This window comes from Prenolepis imparis, unplaced genomic scaffold (genome assembly GCF_030444845.1).
Source record: "Prenolepis imparis isolate NDT839.2.m4 unplaced genomic scaffold, iyPreImpa1.0 SCAF_4, whole genome shotgun sequence".
In the NCBI taxonomy this organism is placed as follows: Eukaryota; Metazoa; Arthropoda; class Insecta; order Hymenoptera; family Formicidae; genus Prenolepis; species Prenolepis imparis.
The window spans coordinates 3,899,669-3,918,280 of record NW_028141162.1 but is presented as its reverse complement, the minus strand read 5'-3'; the positions used below and the strand labels follow the sequence as shown (position 1 = coordinate 3,918,280).

Sequence of the window (18,612 nt, the reverse complement as noted above, 5' to 3'; positions counted from 1 at the left end):
TTCGCGCGATTGTATTTTTTTTTTTTTTTTTTTCAAACATTTACTGTTTGAGTGAGATTTGACTTCGGCTTTTGTTTCGAACGGTTGAATGATGAGGATGAGAGGAGGCCGAGAAGAGAAAACGTCAGTCATGTTTCTGCGCACAATTCGATAAACAGAATATTTCCGAGGACTTTCGAAACGTTTCTAACTTTTCGAGAACGTCCACTTATTACGGGACAGAGGAAATAATAATTCTTAATAGTTAATTAAATCTAAAGTGTATCATTTATTAAAGTATATTCAGTGAATTGGGTTTGAAACATCTTTATAAAAATCGTTATTGAATTTTCTCTGAAGTTTCTTTCGTCGATTTAACTTTTTGACAGATATCAGCTGTGTATCGATAAACATTTATATGAGAAAATTTGATTATTTTTCTACTTATCAAAATTGAAATAAAAAGCTCTGATATTGAATATCTACAAGCAAAGGAGAAACGGGCTAATTAAGAACCAAGCGCAGTTAACGGTGTGCAAATTATTCTTTCTTGTTAAATTATTTATTTTATACGTTTTTCTACTCCATATTAGATGTACTTGCGAATTTGAGTCCATAATCCACGTTTTATAAAATTTATTTTATCTATATTTGATGGTTATCAAAGATGGTCCGAAATTAGGATCAAAACGTACAAAATAAATAATATTTAACAAGAAAAAATAATTTGTTTGTCGCGCTTGGCTCTTAATTAATTAGCCCGCTCCTCCTTTCCTTGTGGATGTTTAATATCAGAATATCTTTTATTTCAATTCTGATGAGTAGAAATAATTAAATTTTCCGAAATAAAAATACTTATCGACACCCAGCTGATATCTGTCAAAAGATTAAATTGTTGTAGAAATTCCAGAGAAAAATCTTATCTTTCGGTTTTTTAAATCGTGAGTTGTAAATGTGGCAAACACACACAAGACTTCGCATTTCGAACTTAATTTACCCAAAACTACCCGATGGTGAGTTAACTCGTTTTAACCCATCGCGGCCAACTGCAATATCGCGTATAACTGCGCATGGGTTCTCTATTGAATGGGCTCTTGTATAAGTTATTCATTACGCGTTTCATCCAGTTTTAACTCTCCTTTATCCACCCTCTGGGTTTGGTCTCACCCTCCTTCCTCCCGGTATAGCGTATTACACTTTGAGTGTATGGGGAACGAGCTTTATACGAATTATTCCACGTGACACGCGCGTTATCGCGTTATTCTGCGGATATATTGTATTCGCTTTGTACTTTAGGTCGACATCCAGGTGCTCTCCATGCTTTTGGCGAGACGAGTTCGAACGAATTCCAAGAGAAATCTCATTGAAATGTCGAGGATATGATCATTAAAAAGAAAGAAAAGTAGGAAAAAAGAAATCTATTTTATAATGTAAATTAGTGTGAATTTATAAGAATAATATGTAAAGAATGTTCTTTGTCTTGAAAATTTTTCTTTTAAAATTGGAAAGCCCAAACGTAAAAGAGAAACGTAGACTGGACATAGTAGCATTATTAATGTGTGTCAGTATATAAAATATGCAATACGTTTTATTAATTAAAAAATTGCTCCGAATATATCCGCAGGTATATTAGATTGATCTGTAATCTAGAGCAATATAAAATCGCATTACATATTCAGATTGAATATTAAACATCGAACGTACGAAGCGAGGGAGATGCGAAATCGTGAAAAAATCATAGCGAGGTAGAAATGTTCTATTACAAGGACGCGTATCGTCGAATGATGAGGAACATCCGTGATACTTGAAGGGAAAGAAAGAGAGAGAGAGAGAGAGATGTGGTGAAAAATTTCGAACGCGACGCAGTATTCTACTTTAGGCTACGGGATATTTCAGCCTGTCGATCGCGGGGCTAGGGGCGAGTGCGAATTACGAGAGCGATTTTCTCTCGCTCTCGGGAATACCTGCCAATCAGTGTCGCGGATATTCTCGCACGGCGTGTTATCCTCTCCTCTCTGCCTCACGACTCTTCCATTCGGTGCGGTGGTATTCATAGGTAGATAGATGCTCCTTCTCCCTCGCTCGCCCTGCTTGGCTCTTGGCAATCGTTGCACGGTGTCATTGGTAATTCCGTGTCAACAATAATCTCGCGTACAATCCGAAAGACACGTGGGACGCGGCTCGTGTGACAGGTCACCGGAGAGTGGACGCGCAATATTCCGGATCCGCGATTTATCGCGATAGAGTTTTGAGAGAGAGAGAGAGCCCAAGAGTACCAAATGCCAAATAATTGGCCAAGCACCAAGCGACCATCGTTTAATTCCAAATTTTCGCTCAATTAAATTAGCTTTAGGACCATCGTGACATTTTCATCTTATTAAGAACACTCGTCAAACGTCAAATGTTATCTCTTCGTATATCTCATTTAATCCATCGTTTTCGCGTTTAAATATTCGTAGAATTATATATCTCTAGTGAAAGAAAGTTATCTCGCAAATGTGACGGTATTTTATAAGTTTCGTGAAAAAAATGATTGAATTTTAATTATGATTTATATCTTGTCTGTTTATTTTTCCGCTCGGGCAGTTTTATTAGTTTGTGATTATTAGGTGCACGATTTCGCATCTCGCGATAATTGTCGAACTGGCGAATAAATTTACGCAATTTCGCGGAAAAGGCGGAAGAGGGTGGGAATTATCAAAGCGATCTTACTTATAGGAGCGAGAGCGAGCGGCGCCGACGTTTGCGCGAGGCTAAGAACGAACGGCAAAACTTTTTAATTGGGCGTCCTTAAATAGCCGAGTCCCGAGTAATTATACTGTCTCTCGCTCCGTTTCCGTTGCGCCAACTTCCTCCCTCATCCCTCTCTCCCTCCCTCGCCCTTTTACTACCCTGCGCTTCATCCGCGATGCACCGCCTCGTGTTTTCACTCGAGTTCCGTCCGCGGCTCCGTGATTAACTATATTTACTCAATTTCATAGCGGATAAACGCGAGTATATTCTCTAAATAGCCACTGCGCCACGTTGTACGTTTATTTTCGCGCAAACACGTTTTATCGAATGTCGTTTGTGGACGCTCGAGTTGACGAAAATGTCGACTAAAACATCCAAACACCACGTAATGATGTCCTGCAAGAATCAAAATATTCTCGTCGAGAAATATCATATTCCTTTCTATTTTCAAGCATCGCTATTTACCAACTAAACATATCATTAAAGTTCATCACAAGTATCATTGCTAATACCCCCAGAATACGAATTATACATAAAATTATTATTATTATACATTTAATTATATATTAATTATACAAGATACTTTCTAGCATCGATTATTAAAGATGATATCATATTCCTTCTAGAAATCATTTCTAATATATAAACGTTCAATTTGATATTATTTATAAAAGAACGAAAGTTTGAAGATAGAAGATATTCATTCAAGAAAATATTCATTCATTGAATTTTATCAAAATTTTATTTCGTTTCAACCCCCTGACTCTGACTATACAAAATGCCACATGATCGAGCATCATCAATATGTGCTTGATGTATCTCGCGATCAGTATATACACGCATTTATATTTCACGCGGACCGCAGACACGTTGGCGTTGCCCGAATCGTTTCAATAGACGACCCCTTTGACGTTTTGGCGACGGTGTTGCATCATGTCGCAATTACACGCACGATAGACTCTAACACACGCGGTGTGTGCGGCCGACACCTGCGTTTTTCGCTCGTTTCGGCTTTTATATTTTATTTGATTCCTATCACGACGTATCAGCGCGAAACACGCTCGCGATTCGAAGCGTTGGACGATTAGAGGAATCGTTACTTCTACGTGGAGAAAGCGTAATTAGGGGTGATTACTTTCCAGCAACGTATATAAGCGATACTGTGTAACACTGTCACACGGTATATGACTGTGTTTCGTTGCGTAAAAGCACCCATCGATTGCAATTTTATCGATTTAATCCATTTTCGATTTCATCTCCTTTTTTATTATTTAAAGTCGCCTCGTAATATCTTCGGGTCATTAACAATCGTGTAATTAAATTTGATCCTTTAGCTACAAATAAATATAATGATAATATATAGTGATAATATAATAAAATTCTTCATTATAATAAAATATTTTAATTAAAATTATAATATCTCAATAGAACAATAATAATCTTATTGTTAGCTCGAGAAGTTAAATATCTATGCGATAGACTACCATTTTTTCTAAATTTTTCTTAATAAATTTTATTTTACAGAGTGTCCCAGAATTAGCAGATAGAGCACCTGTTAATGGCAGATTCCTGGGATCATTTGGAGACGATTTTTCCTCAGCGAAAATGTCGAGGCACCAATAATTTTCGAGTTATAAACGATTGAAAATAAAGGGTTTTTCGTAAACTAAGCCTTTGTGGAAGTAAAATATTAACAAAACCACATTCTTCAATTAATTTCAAGTAGAGCCTACTTTAATAGAATTTTAATTTAAGGCTTAGAAAGATACATGATACATGGCAAAAATTGAGAACGTGCAAAAAATGATGGCCTTCCTCGACATTTTCGCTGAGGAAAAATTGTCTCCAAATGATCTCAGGAATCTGCTATTAACAGGTGATGTGCTAATTCTGGGACCCTGTATAATATTAAATAAAATCTAATAACTTATTAAAAGGATCCTCTATAAGTGCTGCCTTTTCTAATCTTCTCATACTTCTCCAGCCGAAAATTTTTTGTAATTTTACGCAAAATTTCTTTCATAAACATACTGTTTCTATAATTTTTTTTATTATCATTTTCAGAGAGCGGCAGGCAGATAGGACCTCACGCTTGCACGGTATGTCAAAGCGTCGTCGAGGGTAGCGCGCACAGTCGCGCGTTGCCGCGCAGCCAAGCGTCGCAATACGGTCTGCGGGAGGATCAGGTGCCGGCTGGTGCGCGCGTCTGCAACACCTGCAGGTGCAAGGCCGTCCGAGGACGTTACACCACCTGTCCCTTGCCCGGATGTCCGAATTTAAACAGCTCCAAGTCCAGGATAAAGCGGCTGAGAGCGTTGCCCTCCAAATGGCTCGATCTACCGCTGGAGATCCGCGAGCCGATCGCTCAAGAATTCCGTGAGTGTGTTTATATCATATCAATCATTTTTATATTTATATATATACATTCACAATGAATACTTATTATGATATTTATAAAGATATTTATAGTGTAAATTGATTATACTCAATTATGTGTTGCATTAATTATTATATATATTATTTAACAATTATTTATTTAATATTTTATTATACATTTATTATTAAAGACACGCTTATCTTTTAGTAAGTTCTTGTTTCTGATTTTATGTGCCATAGGATTTCAAATGATTGCGCCTTTATATTTTGTTTAAGTTTCATAAATGTAATAAGAGAGAGAGAGAGAGAGAGAGAGAGAGAGAGAGAGAGAGAGAGAGAGAGAGAGAGAGAGAGAGAGAGAGAGAGAGAGATAAATATTATATACGTACTTCATAGCTAATGTATCGTTTATATTGTTTATTTCAGAGATACCAAATAATGCGACGAAATGCTGCTCAGCTTGCTTCAGCCGTATATCGCGCCGATTGGCGCCGCATCTCACCGGTGGTACCGAAGCGTCCGAGGATGGTGCCGATGCGCGCCAATGGACGGACGAGGAACTGGAACTGCTTCGCAAAGCGCTTCGAGAATATGGCACCAACTGGCCGAAGATCGCTGAGCAAATACCCGGCAAGACGAGTCAGCAGTGCAAGAGCTATTATTTCGCTTACCGAAAGAAATTGAGTTTCGATCAAGTTGTCAGCGAGTATTATACATTGTTAGGCGAGGAACGAAGGCCGCCGTACGTGACCGACGAGGAGGAGAGCGGAAGTAGTACTAGTAGTTGCGACGAACTAGCTGTAAGTTTTTGTTTTATACAAATTATTAAAATTTTTTTCAGTTTATTCTTGTTTGATGTCTATAAATGTGTTATTTTTTTCTCTCTTCTTCATGTTCTCTTTCTCTTTCGCCAGGTTCACGACTCGAGTGACACCGCCAGTGCAGGAAGTCCAGCGACCACCATGACGGGTAGTAACGCATCAGTGATACCGAGCGGTGGCTCTACGGCGACATCGTCGTTATCTTTTCAGCGTCCTAGCGAGCTTGGATCGTTGGAAAAGCTCGGCGACAAACTGGTGGACGTAGCCGTAGTATCACTTGTTCCGCCTGCCGGATCGTCTCATCAGTCTTCCAGCAGCGGAGGCGCTGCCGTTACATCCGGTGGTGCTAGGGAGGATTATGACAGTTCTGCCACGGTAAGACGAAGCTCTTTAGCTTTTTCCCTAAGTTTTAATTTACCTTGTTATAGATGGTACAAAAACATTATGTAGCCATCACAGGTTTTTTTTAAGTGCCTATGCCATTAGACATTTAATCCTATAATATTAAGAAATTATGTACACTAAGATATATTGAATTACAAATATCTATTAATAATGGCAAATTTTTAATTACCAATGTTGTTAATAAAGATATTTATTAAGATATTTTTTTATAATACTTTAAACGCATACGTGTTAATCTTATTATTGACGTTTGATATAACAACATCCTAAAGTTGAGAAACAAATTATAAAATAATATTTTTGTACGATAGGGCCGTCTGATAGAGGTGCGCTAATTGTTTCAGGAGACGGCGGACGAAGGTCAGGGAGGTGCTGACTTAGATAATGGCAGTGTTGTGGTGACTATGACAACCGCCAGCGGCGGCAACGCAGCGTCGTTGCAACAACAGAGCCAACAACAGAGTCAACATCAGCAGCCATCATCTGTCACAGCACACTCGCCTCCTTCAACGACGAGTAATTCGAATCCACTTACTGTCAAAGATCTCATGCTAGGCGTTATCGAGATGCAATTAAAACGCACTCCCAATAGTCCGGCCGATGGCGGCTCGTCCGCATCTAACAGTTCCGGTACACCGACGATATCCAGTATCTTGAAAACAGATCATCGCAATGACATAACGTACGTTCGCGGTTATAAACCATCCTCGAGTATGACGAACACGGCGTTGTCCAACAGAGATTCGAATCTAGCGACACTTTCTGTTGTATCGGGACCTCATCATGGCCATCGATCTGCCCCTAGCCCACAGCAGATCGGTAAGTTTATCAATATCGTTATTTCTTATGTATTCAAAATTCTTATAAAAAATATATTCAAGATAAAACTATTGTCTATTTTTGAAAGGCATCTTAAATATGTGATGTTGCATTTAAAATGTAATAAATTTTACAAATAATCGATCCATTCTTTTGTCCTGCAATTTTAAAAAAATTCATGGTTTATCTTCTTCTGCTCTAGGTCAGATGCAAGCTACTATTACTCCTTGCCCGCCCGCTACGCCTAGTAGTCAAGCTTCATCCTCGGATCTACTGCCTAAGGAAGGTTTGGTTGTCATGCAAGTGCAACAAGCGCTCCGAGAAACAGAAGGCACGCTGGATTTGAGTATCAAGAAGCCACGATTACAACAGGATTACAATCATTCGCTTCAACTTCACAAGCCGCCGACACTCATCTATCGACCGGAACCGCCGCCGGGAGCGTACTATCATCCTCACTCCACGCCTCATCTCGAGCAGGGACGTAACGCGAAAAGTCCGCTGGTCTACGCTTCGACGCCGCGACCGCAAGCATCCATCACGCCGAAGATGAACAAAGTGCCATCCGTGCCGCAACCTCATCCCAAGCTGTCGCCGAAACTCGGCAGCATGGGCACGCCGGGGCACAAGAGTGGTTCCATCACGCATGGTACGCCTGTGTCCACGACGCGTTACGAGGGTCTGTTGCGGCAAATGACGCCGCCCGGCAATCCGCCGGTAAGCGCCGCTGCGAACGTCAGCGAACGTGGTGGCGGCGCCATCAACACCAGCTCCACCGGTCCGGGGCCACCGAAGGAGACCGGAGGGGGCTCTATCACTCAGGGCACACCGGTTCTTCCGTTTGCGGAGCACAAACGCGGCACACCCATATACGATTATCATCGAGGTACCATTCGACACTCGCCCGTTACGGGTAGCGGCAATGTACTGCCACCACCGCCAGGACAGGGCCATGCAAGTCAAGCGACATCATCGGCTGTGGTGGTGAGTCACAGTGGCAGTCAGTATAACTCTTACTCCACCGCCGGGCGGCTGCCGCCCAACTACACGACGGAACAGCAAATGTCTAGACAGATCATCATAAATGACTATTATACCAGTCAGCAGATGAATCAACTCACTCGTGGTGGTGGTAGCGCTGGCGCGTCCGTCACCAGCGAGATGATAGGTAAGAGCGAACCGCCACCACCACCATCGTCAACCCTCTATTACGCCAGCACGCCGCCTCCACCTCCTCAGACGCATACGCAGCCGCGACAAGGTGTTATTCAAAGGCACAATCCGCAGAAGCAGTTGCATTATCCACCGCAGCAATCGCATGATGCATTAAACAGCTTGGTGGAGGTAGCGATTAAGCAACCTACTCTGCCAGTGCCACATCCACACGGTCATCCGGCCTCGTCGGGCAGTGGTGGTCACGAGGGTCTCGGTAAGACGATGGCAGATCGTCTATTGGCTGATCGTTATGATAACAATCGCGCGTTTCGTGAACAAGAGATACGGCTGCAGGAGCATCGTATGGCCGAGCACAGACTCGCGCAGCATCAACGTGAACGGGAGAGGGAACGCGATATTGTTCATTTGCGAGAGAAGGAGGAACATCGTCTACATCGCGAGAAGGAATTGCAGCAGTTGGAGCACCGTCTCGCGGTGCAACAACATCATCAGCACCGCGAGAAGGACTTTCAGCAGCAAGAACACCGTCTCGCGCAGCAGCGGGAAAAGGATATGCACGTCGAGCATACCCGTCTACAGATTCGAGAAAAGGATATTCAGCACGAGCAGATTCGACTTATTACAATACATCAAGCACGAGAGAAGGAGATTCATCAACAAATGGCGGCGGCAGCCGCGCAACGCGAGAAAGAACACGAGCACCGATTGGCCGTGCAGCAACAACGCGAGAAAGAGATACAACAGCAAGAACAGAGACTCGCTATTCAACAACAACGCGAAAAGGAGATCCAACAGCACACCGAGCGTCTGGCCGTGCAGCAAGCGCATCGTGAGCGGGATCTGGTGCATTTGCAGCAGCAGCAGCAGATCCAGCAGCAGCAGCAGATCCAGCAGCACATTCAGCAGCAACGTATGGAAATCGAGAGAAGACACATTGCCGCGCAGTTATTCAGAGATCAGCAGCAGCAGCAGCTCGACCGAGATTCGTCGAGACTATTGAGCAGCGGATTCTCGCAGTCCTCTCGGCTCCAGCAGTCTCAACAATCTCAGCAGCAGCAGCAACAATCATCGCGACAGAGTCAATCCTCCAGTCAGCAGAACGACACATCGTCGACTCTGACAGCCGCCAGTCTGATAGACGCTATCATCACGCATCAAATCAATCAGGGCGTCGATAATGCTAGTGGAAGTTCTTCGAGCAATCAACCGACGCGTGCTGGCGATCGTCTTTTCCAGGTATAGATGAACGTTTCTTTTCTTTCTCCAATTTATCGCACGATTATCGCAATCTCATTTTGCTGTTCTTTTTTTTTTTTTTTTTTTGTAGGGTTTTCATCGCGAAACTCCGCAAGAACCTAATGGCATAGCCCATAGTCCCGCCAGTGAAGGGAGCGGCGGTGGCGCAAGCGGCAACGGAAGTGGCTGCAGTAAAGCGATGACTCTCGGCGAGCACGTCGAGCACATTATATCTAAAGATTATGGCCCACCTCACACGTCATATAGATCTTACGGGTAAGCTTCGTTCAGAGCAAGCAGTTTGTTTAACTCGTGATTATTTATATTATTGTTGATAAAAAAAAATTCATTTTTTTGCAAGACAGAATTGTCAAGTTTAAACCTTATAAATTTTTCTAATTTGATTTATTCAATCTTATCAATTATTTTCTAGAGAGAATGTGAATTTACGAAAAATCCAAATCTATAATTTCAATTGTTGCAAGAAAAGAGAAAGAAAGCTTTTGTGAATTATAACAATCTCTTTTTCCAACCGCAATGCAATTATTTATCGAAGAATATATTCGATAAATAACGCGAACCTTTTCTTTTCTATTTCTTCGAAACGACAGATATCCAATCTCCGATGATCAATGGAAGAGACGGAAACATAACGAGCCAGACTCGGTGAAGACCGGGGACGAGCGTCAGATAATACGCGTCGCACAGCAGCAGCAGCAGCAACAACAACAGACGCAACAACATCAGTCATCGGGAAAGCAACAATACCATTCGGTCGAGCCGGTCTCCCCGCCGGAAACGACCGCCAATCACTACGGACATTGCTATTACGAACCGAGCACTGCCACATCCACTTCCGGAACTCCCTCCAGCAAGCCGCATCAAATATCGCCGTTCGATTACGTGAAGAACAAGATTGTCGAGGTGATGCGCACCGAGGACGACAAGGCTGGCGGCGGCGGCGGCGGCGACTCGAGCGCGGGCTCCGACAGAAAGGGAGGCGGCAACCCGGTTGTTGCGAGCGAAAAAGACGAAAAAGGAGGAGCGGGGAGCGTGGATAAAAGTCCATCCGGCGGCGGCGGCGGTGGCGAGATGATAGACGACGCGGGAGGACCACCGACCCGTGAACAGCCGCCTCCGCCCGCGCCGGCGGCGACGACCACCTTCTATCCGTTCAGCGCCCTAGGAGTTCACACCGGTCCACCGCCTGCCCCGCCACCCGCCTCCGCCACATCCGCCTCCGTGACGAAGTCGGAACAGATGCAGGCCGAGCCGGCGCCCCTGATGTCGGCGCAATACGAGCCGCTCTCGGACGAGGATTGATAATCTTCTTTGTCTAACCGCTCAGCGCTGTATTAGGCTCTTTACGTTAGCGGCACACGCTAGCGCGATGACTATACTGTACGGATACTACGCAGAGATGCGAATAACATACACGTTTCCTAGGATAATCATATAGGTGATCGTCGGTTGAACGATGATTGATTATATTGGACGATTCGTCGACGCTTTTAAAGGCTTTACTCGCAAAAGCCGCACTGCGTTTTCTTATATCGATCGCCAAATCCTAATCTAAATTAAGAGACTTCTTCTTTTTATATATACGCATATATATAAAATATATATTCACATATGTGTATATATAAATATATATGTATATGTGCATATATATATATATATATATATTTATATTTATATACATGTATATTTATCGAGAGAAATCGCGATCTCCAACGAGGCAAATGCAGATAACAAGTATGATGTTTTAAATGAAATCGCGTATATGTGTGTATATATATATATATATATATATATATATGTTGTTATTTTATGAACTCTGTAATTTCATTGTATTTTTAGTCGGAAATCATTCCCGCGTTACGCAAAGAGAAGAAGCGGACACATTTACAAGATGAAAATACTTATTTTATTTTTTGCCTTCTCATGGTGTTGCGCTGGCTTTCAGTTGAACATATGGCGACGAATAGTTTTATTCAGTAATTAGTTATTATCGCGATATATGTATATATATATGTGCCATATGCACATACATATATACATACTTAACACACACACACATATATATATATATAAATAATTTATAATGCCGGATACTAAATATGTATAAATAAATATATATTGTGTCAACGTGAACAGGTTACATTTTATCGTCGTGATCTTAATGGGCCCGTTTTCTTTTTTAATTCTCGCGATTATACATGGTTCGGATTTTAATTTAGAAGAATTTTTGGCAAACGCGATAGTTGAAGGAAGAGAAACCCTACGGGGGGGGGGGGGGGGGATAAGATCGTCATACATATATAATCGTTAAATAACGTGCGCCTATAATATGTATTTTCCATTTTTTATGTTTTTCGATACTTGCAAATGCATATGTGTACGTTAGCGTTTGGTGTCGCGAAAGAAAAGAAAAAGGAAGAGAAAACGAATTCGATATATCTATTCTTATTTCGCGTATGTAACTAATATACCGAGTGCGCGAGGCTTTTATCGTGTATGATCGAGGTGAATTATTATTTTCTACTTTGACTTGGTCAGTCCGCGTGAGAAGATGCTGATGTGCGCGCAAGCATTCAATCTGTGGAACGTCTAGGGCTATACATATATCTATATACATATATATATATATATATACATACATGCATATATATATATATGTATATATCTCCCATGTTCACAATACAGACGCTTCTTTTGTACATAAATGAAAAGTAATATGTAATTGTTAAGCGATAATGATATACAACGCTGATGAGGGCGTGCGTGTTTTTATTTGGAATGAGTCTGTGATGTATCTGGGATTAATAGGTTCAACTGTGTTACATACCAGTGCAAAGCGTAGCGTATAGTCTGATCTGAGAATGAAAGAGAGAGGGGAGTAGAGAAAGAGAGTAAGAAAGAAAGAAAAAGAGAAAGAAAGCATGGAAGAATATGTTGAATTTTTCAAAGAAGATGCCGTACAATGTATTCTGGTACAAGAGGTGCCACAGAGAATCAATTTATTAGCGACGAGAAATCAACTTTCGAGATCGTTCTCTTCTTCTTGATGAGGTGAATTTAAGAAAACGGAAAAAAAATCATAATTATAAGTGTTGTATATAGTATATAATATTAATTTCTAAGTTGAGCAAATAATGGCTAGATTATATCCGTACTCATGCTATCGTATAAGGAGTTTAGGTTTAGAGATAAATCGACGTAGTTAGCATTTAGGGGTTTAGAACAGCCACGAACTGATTTTAGGGGAAGAACTTCCCTCCCGAACTATCTTATTAATAAACGACAGCGAAACAGATTATAACAGGCGAATTAAAAATTGATGGAGTTATCATTCATAAAAGCGAAATTGGATGTAGATTTATTTCATCTGTGTTTCAAAAAACGCATCCGAATATATACGTTTTAACTATCAAAATACACATACACGACACACAGATAAACACGCACATACCACACACACACAACACACACAAATACATACATTTACATATTTTTTATACAGCCTAATTTTATACTTGTAGCTTCAACTGTCTTGCGATCCGCGCCTTTGTTTCTTCGTCATCGCGACCCATTGCAAAAAACGAATTCGCGCAAGAGAAATATTGTCGCGAAAAATGATTTCTTTTAACGCGTTATTCGCCGCTTCTGCCGGATTCCGCTACGATTATAATATAAATAAATAAATTATATATATATATATATATATATATATATATATATATATTCTGCATTGTTTCGCGCGGCGACTGAGATACCAAGACTCTACAGAGATTCACTGTACAAAGACGACTGCCTCCATTCGTACGCCGGCGATCGGGCGATCACATTCTCACTTCATTCATACTTGTCGCTTTCCTTCGCATCCTCGACCGTACAACGAGCGTACATATATTCTCCGTTATATAGATTATCATTTTTTTTTAATATTCTCTCGCCTCTCTTTTCTTTCTCTTCTCTCTTCTCTTCTCCTTTCGCCTTCTTTAGCAAGGGGAGCTCGTAAGAACGCAGCACGCCGATTCTTTTTGTCTCTTGCATAAAGTTGAATCGGTGAATCTTTACAGCCGTATCACGAAGACGCGCATCTTTACGAGGATTTACCTTCATTGTATAAAATAATTGCCGAGGTCCCGACAAAATTGTCAAATGCTTCCAGAATATATAGGTAAAGAATGGATAGAGATCATATATATATACACACATACACATCCTACACACTACAGAGAGGCGAATTAATCTAGTTAGCCTGATATAACATTCACAATAACAAGACAGTCGGATGTGGCTCGATCTTCGCACTTCTTGTTCAGAGAAATGTCCTCGGCGTGTCACGTTTCTTTTCCTTCTCGTATAGTACCTGAGCGACACACACACATACATACATACACAAAAGATGACGCGTCCCTCGTTCAGCAATTGCACCCCGAAGAGGTGATGCGAGTCCAGTCCAGTCCAGTTTAATTCAGTGGAACTTTTATGGAACTCAATGGCATCTGAAAGGATTCTAAAAGAAGAAAATTTTCAAACGTTCGAGGGATGATATCGCAAGCAATTGTATTTTATAAAAAAATCTATTGTTTCTCGCGTATTTATGTTACTATCTACATCTCGTTTATAATGTAAAGAGCCAAATTTATCGTAGCATCTGGAGCCGCATCACTTTGGACGCGATTTCCTGTTTGAGATACTCTTTGACCTTATAGGAGCAACACGCGTATATGATAGACAGGTTTACGTGTTTATATAGAGTGCGAAATACACCCTACACAACTAATTATACATACATATATACGCACGTACAGAGGAATGACAAATTCCGCGCTTGGAGAGAAAAAAAATCGGCGTGTACATATGATATGACATGTATACCGAACTCCCTTTCGTTGGTATATACATATATAAATATATATAGAGAAAGAGAAAGATTTTCGAGATGGGTCTTTCGTCGGCTCGATTTTTGCGCAGGCAATTTTTTCACGTTTCTCAATTAACTCTGTCGCTCTGCCTTTCTCTTTCACTCTCTTTTGCGAATTTAAGAGATAACTGAGGAAGAAAGGAACATTCAAAGGATTCAATGTATGGAGATCTATAATTTGCTTTATCGAGCGTTTGAGGAAATTCTATAATTAAGTAAATTTTCTTTAAAAAAAACCTATTACGTTTGATAGCATCAATATTATCCTTGAAACCAAAATTTAAAAAACTGCATGTTAGTATTCAATTATTGTTATATGCAATATATTTATAATATTTAAAAATATATTATAAATATATTAAGTAAAGAAATTGATACTCTATTCTCGTGTAAAAAAACAATTTTAATTCGGACCAGGCAGAATCAAACTGGGATAATAGTGCGTAAGTTTCCAGGAAAATTTATTTTTCTTGAAATTAAATATTAAAATGCGATACCAAGTGACTAAATAAATCTCATTTCTAGATGTATTTTTAACGAATCCCTTTTTAAAAAAACAGAAAACTATCGAATCAGAATCACTAAATGAGGATTTTTCTTTGTATTTTATTCCGATATTTTTCTAGCACTATTTTAATAACAATTATCTGTTTTAATTACTGAAGTGTATATAGCTCTTAATGAGCACCCTAATACAGTGTACACTAATGCATCCAACCAAATTCGCTATTAGTTTCAAGAAAAATTCATTTTCCATAAAACTCTTACATATTACTATATCTGTGTCTGGCTCTTACTAATTCGGGGAATTTAAATATTGTGTGAAATATATTATAAAATATATTTTCAAAATATATAAATATACAATATAACTATAATATGTAATTATAATCACATTTAGTCAGAAAATTTAGATCAATTTCCTCGAGTGTTTGGAAAAAAAATTTTTGCGATCGCATTTGTGATTCTTTGAAGAAATCACCTAAAGCGACTTCCGGTACTGTATAATAAAAAAAAAAAAACGAATAAGAAAAGAAAGGCGAAACACCCCGATGATGTTTTTCTTAAAAAGGAACAAAGAGAGAGAAAGAGCAAGACGCGTTCTCCGTAGCAAAGAAACGACGAAGCGAACTTTATCGCTGTAGCTACCGTGCTATCATCTAGACTAGAGTTTTAGGCGACGTAGAAGCGCGAAAATTGTCGCGTGTATATGTACCTACACACTCACTTTGTGACACGTTGAGGAAAGATGATCAATTAATTTGTTCGGTGTGTCCATTGTTCGATCCCTTTACGACGTACGCGGAAGAAGACGAAGTCTGTATATAGTAATATGATAACGCCGAGGTACACACAGCTCCCTCCCAATTGTTGTATCATAATAATATTAATAATAATAATAATAACATCAATAATGATAATGAATGATAATGAATGCATATGGCGCGATCGCGGAACGTCGAACTAAAGGAATAAAAAAAGAAAAAAAAAGGAAGAAAAGAAAGACGAGAAAAAGAAGCGAAACACTCTATCTAACAAAACGTGATTATTATCCACGAACACACGCTCTGTTAATGCGATTAATTAAAAGAAAAAACAAAGTAACTGAAAATTAATTATAGCGAGCGAGAGCATACCACGCCTACAGTAAAAACTACAGATGTAGCATACACGATAATATTATTATCAAAACAGTTCAATGTAAATTGTTATTTTTGTTGAAATAAAAATCACCTCCGTTATAATAACAAGTATTTTCTCATTGCCTCATCTCTTCCGAAAAATAGTATAAAATACGAACTCGATTCGTTTTAATACGGCCAATTTTAGAGAAGAAATCGAACAATAGCGTAGATAGGATGTTCACGCCGTGATGTGAGAGTCTCGTTTCAATCGCTTTCTGAAAATTCCTAAAGTCTTTCCATTGATCCGTTCTTTCCAGGCAGATTCAGATCATTCACCGCAGGTTGTGACTCAAGATATTCTAGAAAAAAGTATATATAACATACAAACACATGTTCTTATGAATAAAATATATATAAATTATATATATATATGATATTTGTACCTATTATTATGTTGAACAGATGATCGATCCATATCTTGGTGTATGTTTCATACAAAAAATAGAGATAATTACTATTTAAATTTATTTATGGCACTACGCATTTCATCACTTACTTAGTACCGTTTTCGAAAAACCACCAGAATAGATTTTAAATCCCCTAAATCATGACAAGTTTCAAGCCACTGTAAAAAATAAAATATTACATCATACGTATAACTCTCATTATTATAAATATTATTATAAATTATATCAGATTAATAAAAAGAGAGAGATAAAAACGTTCACATACGTTTTCTAATGAAATCTATTATGACTTGTCAAATGTTGTCGCATGTTTTTTGAATCACATGATTCTTGATACGAATATGAATTATCGATGTATGAGTGTAATTTCCTACGAGACTCCAATAATTTCAGCTCAATTAATTTTCTATTTGTCTCGTAAAACGTCTAAACAATCATTTAGCTAACACTTGTCGACTCTCTGGATACATCCAATGCACTGGATCTCCGATTAATTGATATATCTGTTTTAAAACATATATATATATATTTCTGTATATATCTCATAAGTATTAAATAAATCGCAAGTGTGAATGTACTGAGATGAATATTTACCTTGCAACGAGTTGTCTGAATTGCAGAATACAATGATGACAATTTTATAGATACGCTCTATAGTATATTCATGATACAGTAGTAATTGATTCAACAACGTAGCTCTGACGATGAGCTTGAATCGTCCTTCCATATCATTTTCGGCGCTTGATAGATCCATAGCTGCATCCTTGTTCTGTCTTATATATTCCAACATTTTTAGAACAAGTAGAAACTCCGTGAACATAATGTACAGATCATCGACAGCAGGCTTGAACAATTCCCTGTTGGCCGTCTTCTGCATTCTCGAATTTTTTCCAGAACCCTGATGCCACATGCCAATAGATGTATTGTTCTATATGATGAATAATAATGTCCTCGACGAATTATGACAGTTTTAAAAGTCTCTCATCTTCCGCAAGATTTGCAAACTCTTCCTCCGTGCCTTCTTCTTCAATGCTTCTTCTGCGAAAGAAAAAAAAAATAGTCATCAAATTATTCTTGTTATCATAAACAGTAGTTGAGTATTTGACGAATCCTTGATCAAGTATTTGACCAAAACAATTGTCTAAACCTAGTAAAAACACGCGTGAAAACGTGTTTGACACGTGCTTTCCCGTACACAGACTCCCGCCAATATTCTTCAAAATATTATCCAGTGAAAAGAAAAGCGAAAATTGTTAATATATAATATTAATTACATGTAGCAGCTTCCTGAAAAAGCGCGTTCTATGCGGGCAAAATTCTATTTTATCAATTCTCAACCCGCATTAACCTCCATTATGTCGGTCCCTACTGTATGTAAGTATACTGTGGCTCGACTGTGATTCGTCGATTAGCTTACGGCGAGAAGGAGAGAGCGCGTGTCGATATGCGCGCGCGTTCGACTTTAACCTTCAAGTGGCGCTGCGTCACGTGGTCGCGCGGCGGTCGGAATTCGGCGGCGCGGAGTGGGGGTGAGTGGTGGGGGGTGCGCCGTGCGCCGCGCGCGCATCCCCCCACCACTCACCCCCACTCCGCGCCGCCGAATTCCGACCGCCGCGCGACCACGTGACGCAGCGCCACTTGAAGGTTAAAGTCGAACGCGCGCGCATATCGGTGGCTGATGTTCCATGTACGTATTTTATTACGTCTGTGGGCCGTGTTTTTATTCCTCCTTCCTACTGTTATGGCACGTGAATTTTTCAATCATTTCTATCATTTGAATCATTTGATTGATCAGAGCGAAAGAGATAAGGATTTCTCCATCCCGATTGATCGATCAAATATTTGTAGCGTCAGTTTAAGCGTTAATTTAATTTAATCTCATTGTCAGTTGTATATCAAATGCGTTAGTTGCACTTTGTATATACCGGTGAGCGAAGTGAAGTTAATTAGTTAACGTTTGATTTAATTTTAATATAAGGATGCGATTTCACTATCAATTTGTCGCTAGCGTCTAATTGATCACGTGATCTGATTTGTGACGA

At 39.7% G+C, this 18,612-nt stretch overlaps 2 protein-coding genes across 17 annotated transcripts in view; one reads left to right on the top strand and one right to left on the bottom strand.

Annotated features, from left to right (window-relative positions):
* Smr (nuclear receptor corepressor smrter) overlaps nucleotides 1–11,856 on the top strand; it is a 92,903-nt gene extending 81,047 nt beyond the window's left edge. For 14 of the 15 annotated variants that reach the window (XM_083036206.1, XM_083036204.1, XM_083036205.1 and 11 more), the window contains 7 exons: nucleotides 4,777–5,088; nucleotides 5,515–5,888; nucleotides 6,003–6,284; nucleotides 6,659–7,133; nucleotides 7,336–9,545; nucleotides 9,637–9,821; nucleotides 10,157–11,856. In XM_083036206.1, the coding sequence (XP_082892332.1) occupies nucleotides 4,777–5,088; nucleotides 5,515–5,888; nucleotides 6,003–6,284; nucleotides 6,659–7,133; nucleotides 7,336–9,545; nucleotides 9,637–9,821; nucleotides 10,157–10,868 (4,550 nt within the window). In that variant the 3' untranslated portion in view covers nucleotides 10,869–11,856. The remainder of the gene's footprint in view (nucleotides 1–4,776; nucleotides 5,089–5,514; nucleotides 5,889–6,002; nucleotides 6,285–6,658; nucleotides 7,134–7,335; nucleotides 9,546–9,636; nucleotides 9,822–10,156) is intronic. The other variant, XM_083036216.1, reaches the window with a different exon arrangement.
* On the bottom strand, nucleotides 11,665–18,029 carry LOC145935118 (uncharacterized). 2 transcript variants are annotated; one of them, XR_014425168.1, is made up of 6 exons: nucleotides 17,845–18,029; nucleotides 17,165–17,608; nucleotides 16,836–17,073; nucleotides 16,660–16,728; nucleotides 16,547–16,617; nucleotides 11,665–16,462 (listed from the first exon to the last, which is right to left on the bottom strand). XR_014425168.1 is itself a non-coding variant. In XM_083036221.1 (5 exons), exons 2-3 carry the CDS (start codon nucleotides 17,478–17,480, stop codon nucleotides 17,009–17,011), a joined length of 381 nt encoding a protein of 126 aa, XP_082892347.1. In that variant the 5' UTR covers nucleotides 17,481–17,608; nucleotides 17,845–18,029; the 3' UTR covers nucleotides 11,665–16,462; nucleotides 16,547–16,728; nucleotides 16,836–17,008. The 2 variants fall into 2 exon arrangements, 1 of the variants encoding a protein (XP_082892347.1); XM_083036221.1 differs by having other exon boundaries at nucleotides 16,547–16,728.
* Between the last annotated feature and the right edge of the window lie 583 nt (nucleotides 18,030–18,612).

Bases quoted from the DNA above. Each gene is read 5' to 3' on its own strand.
- LOC145935118 (XM_083036221.1), bottom strand. From the start codon at position 17,480: ATGTGGCATCAGGGTTCTGGAAAAAATTCGAGAATGCAGAAGACGGCC. The intron at 17,074-17,164 runs GTAAATATTCAT...GTTTTAAAACAG, and splicing joins TTCAGACAACTCGTTGCAAG to ATATATCAATTAATCGGAGA.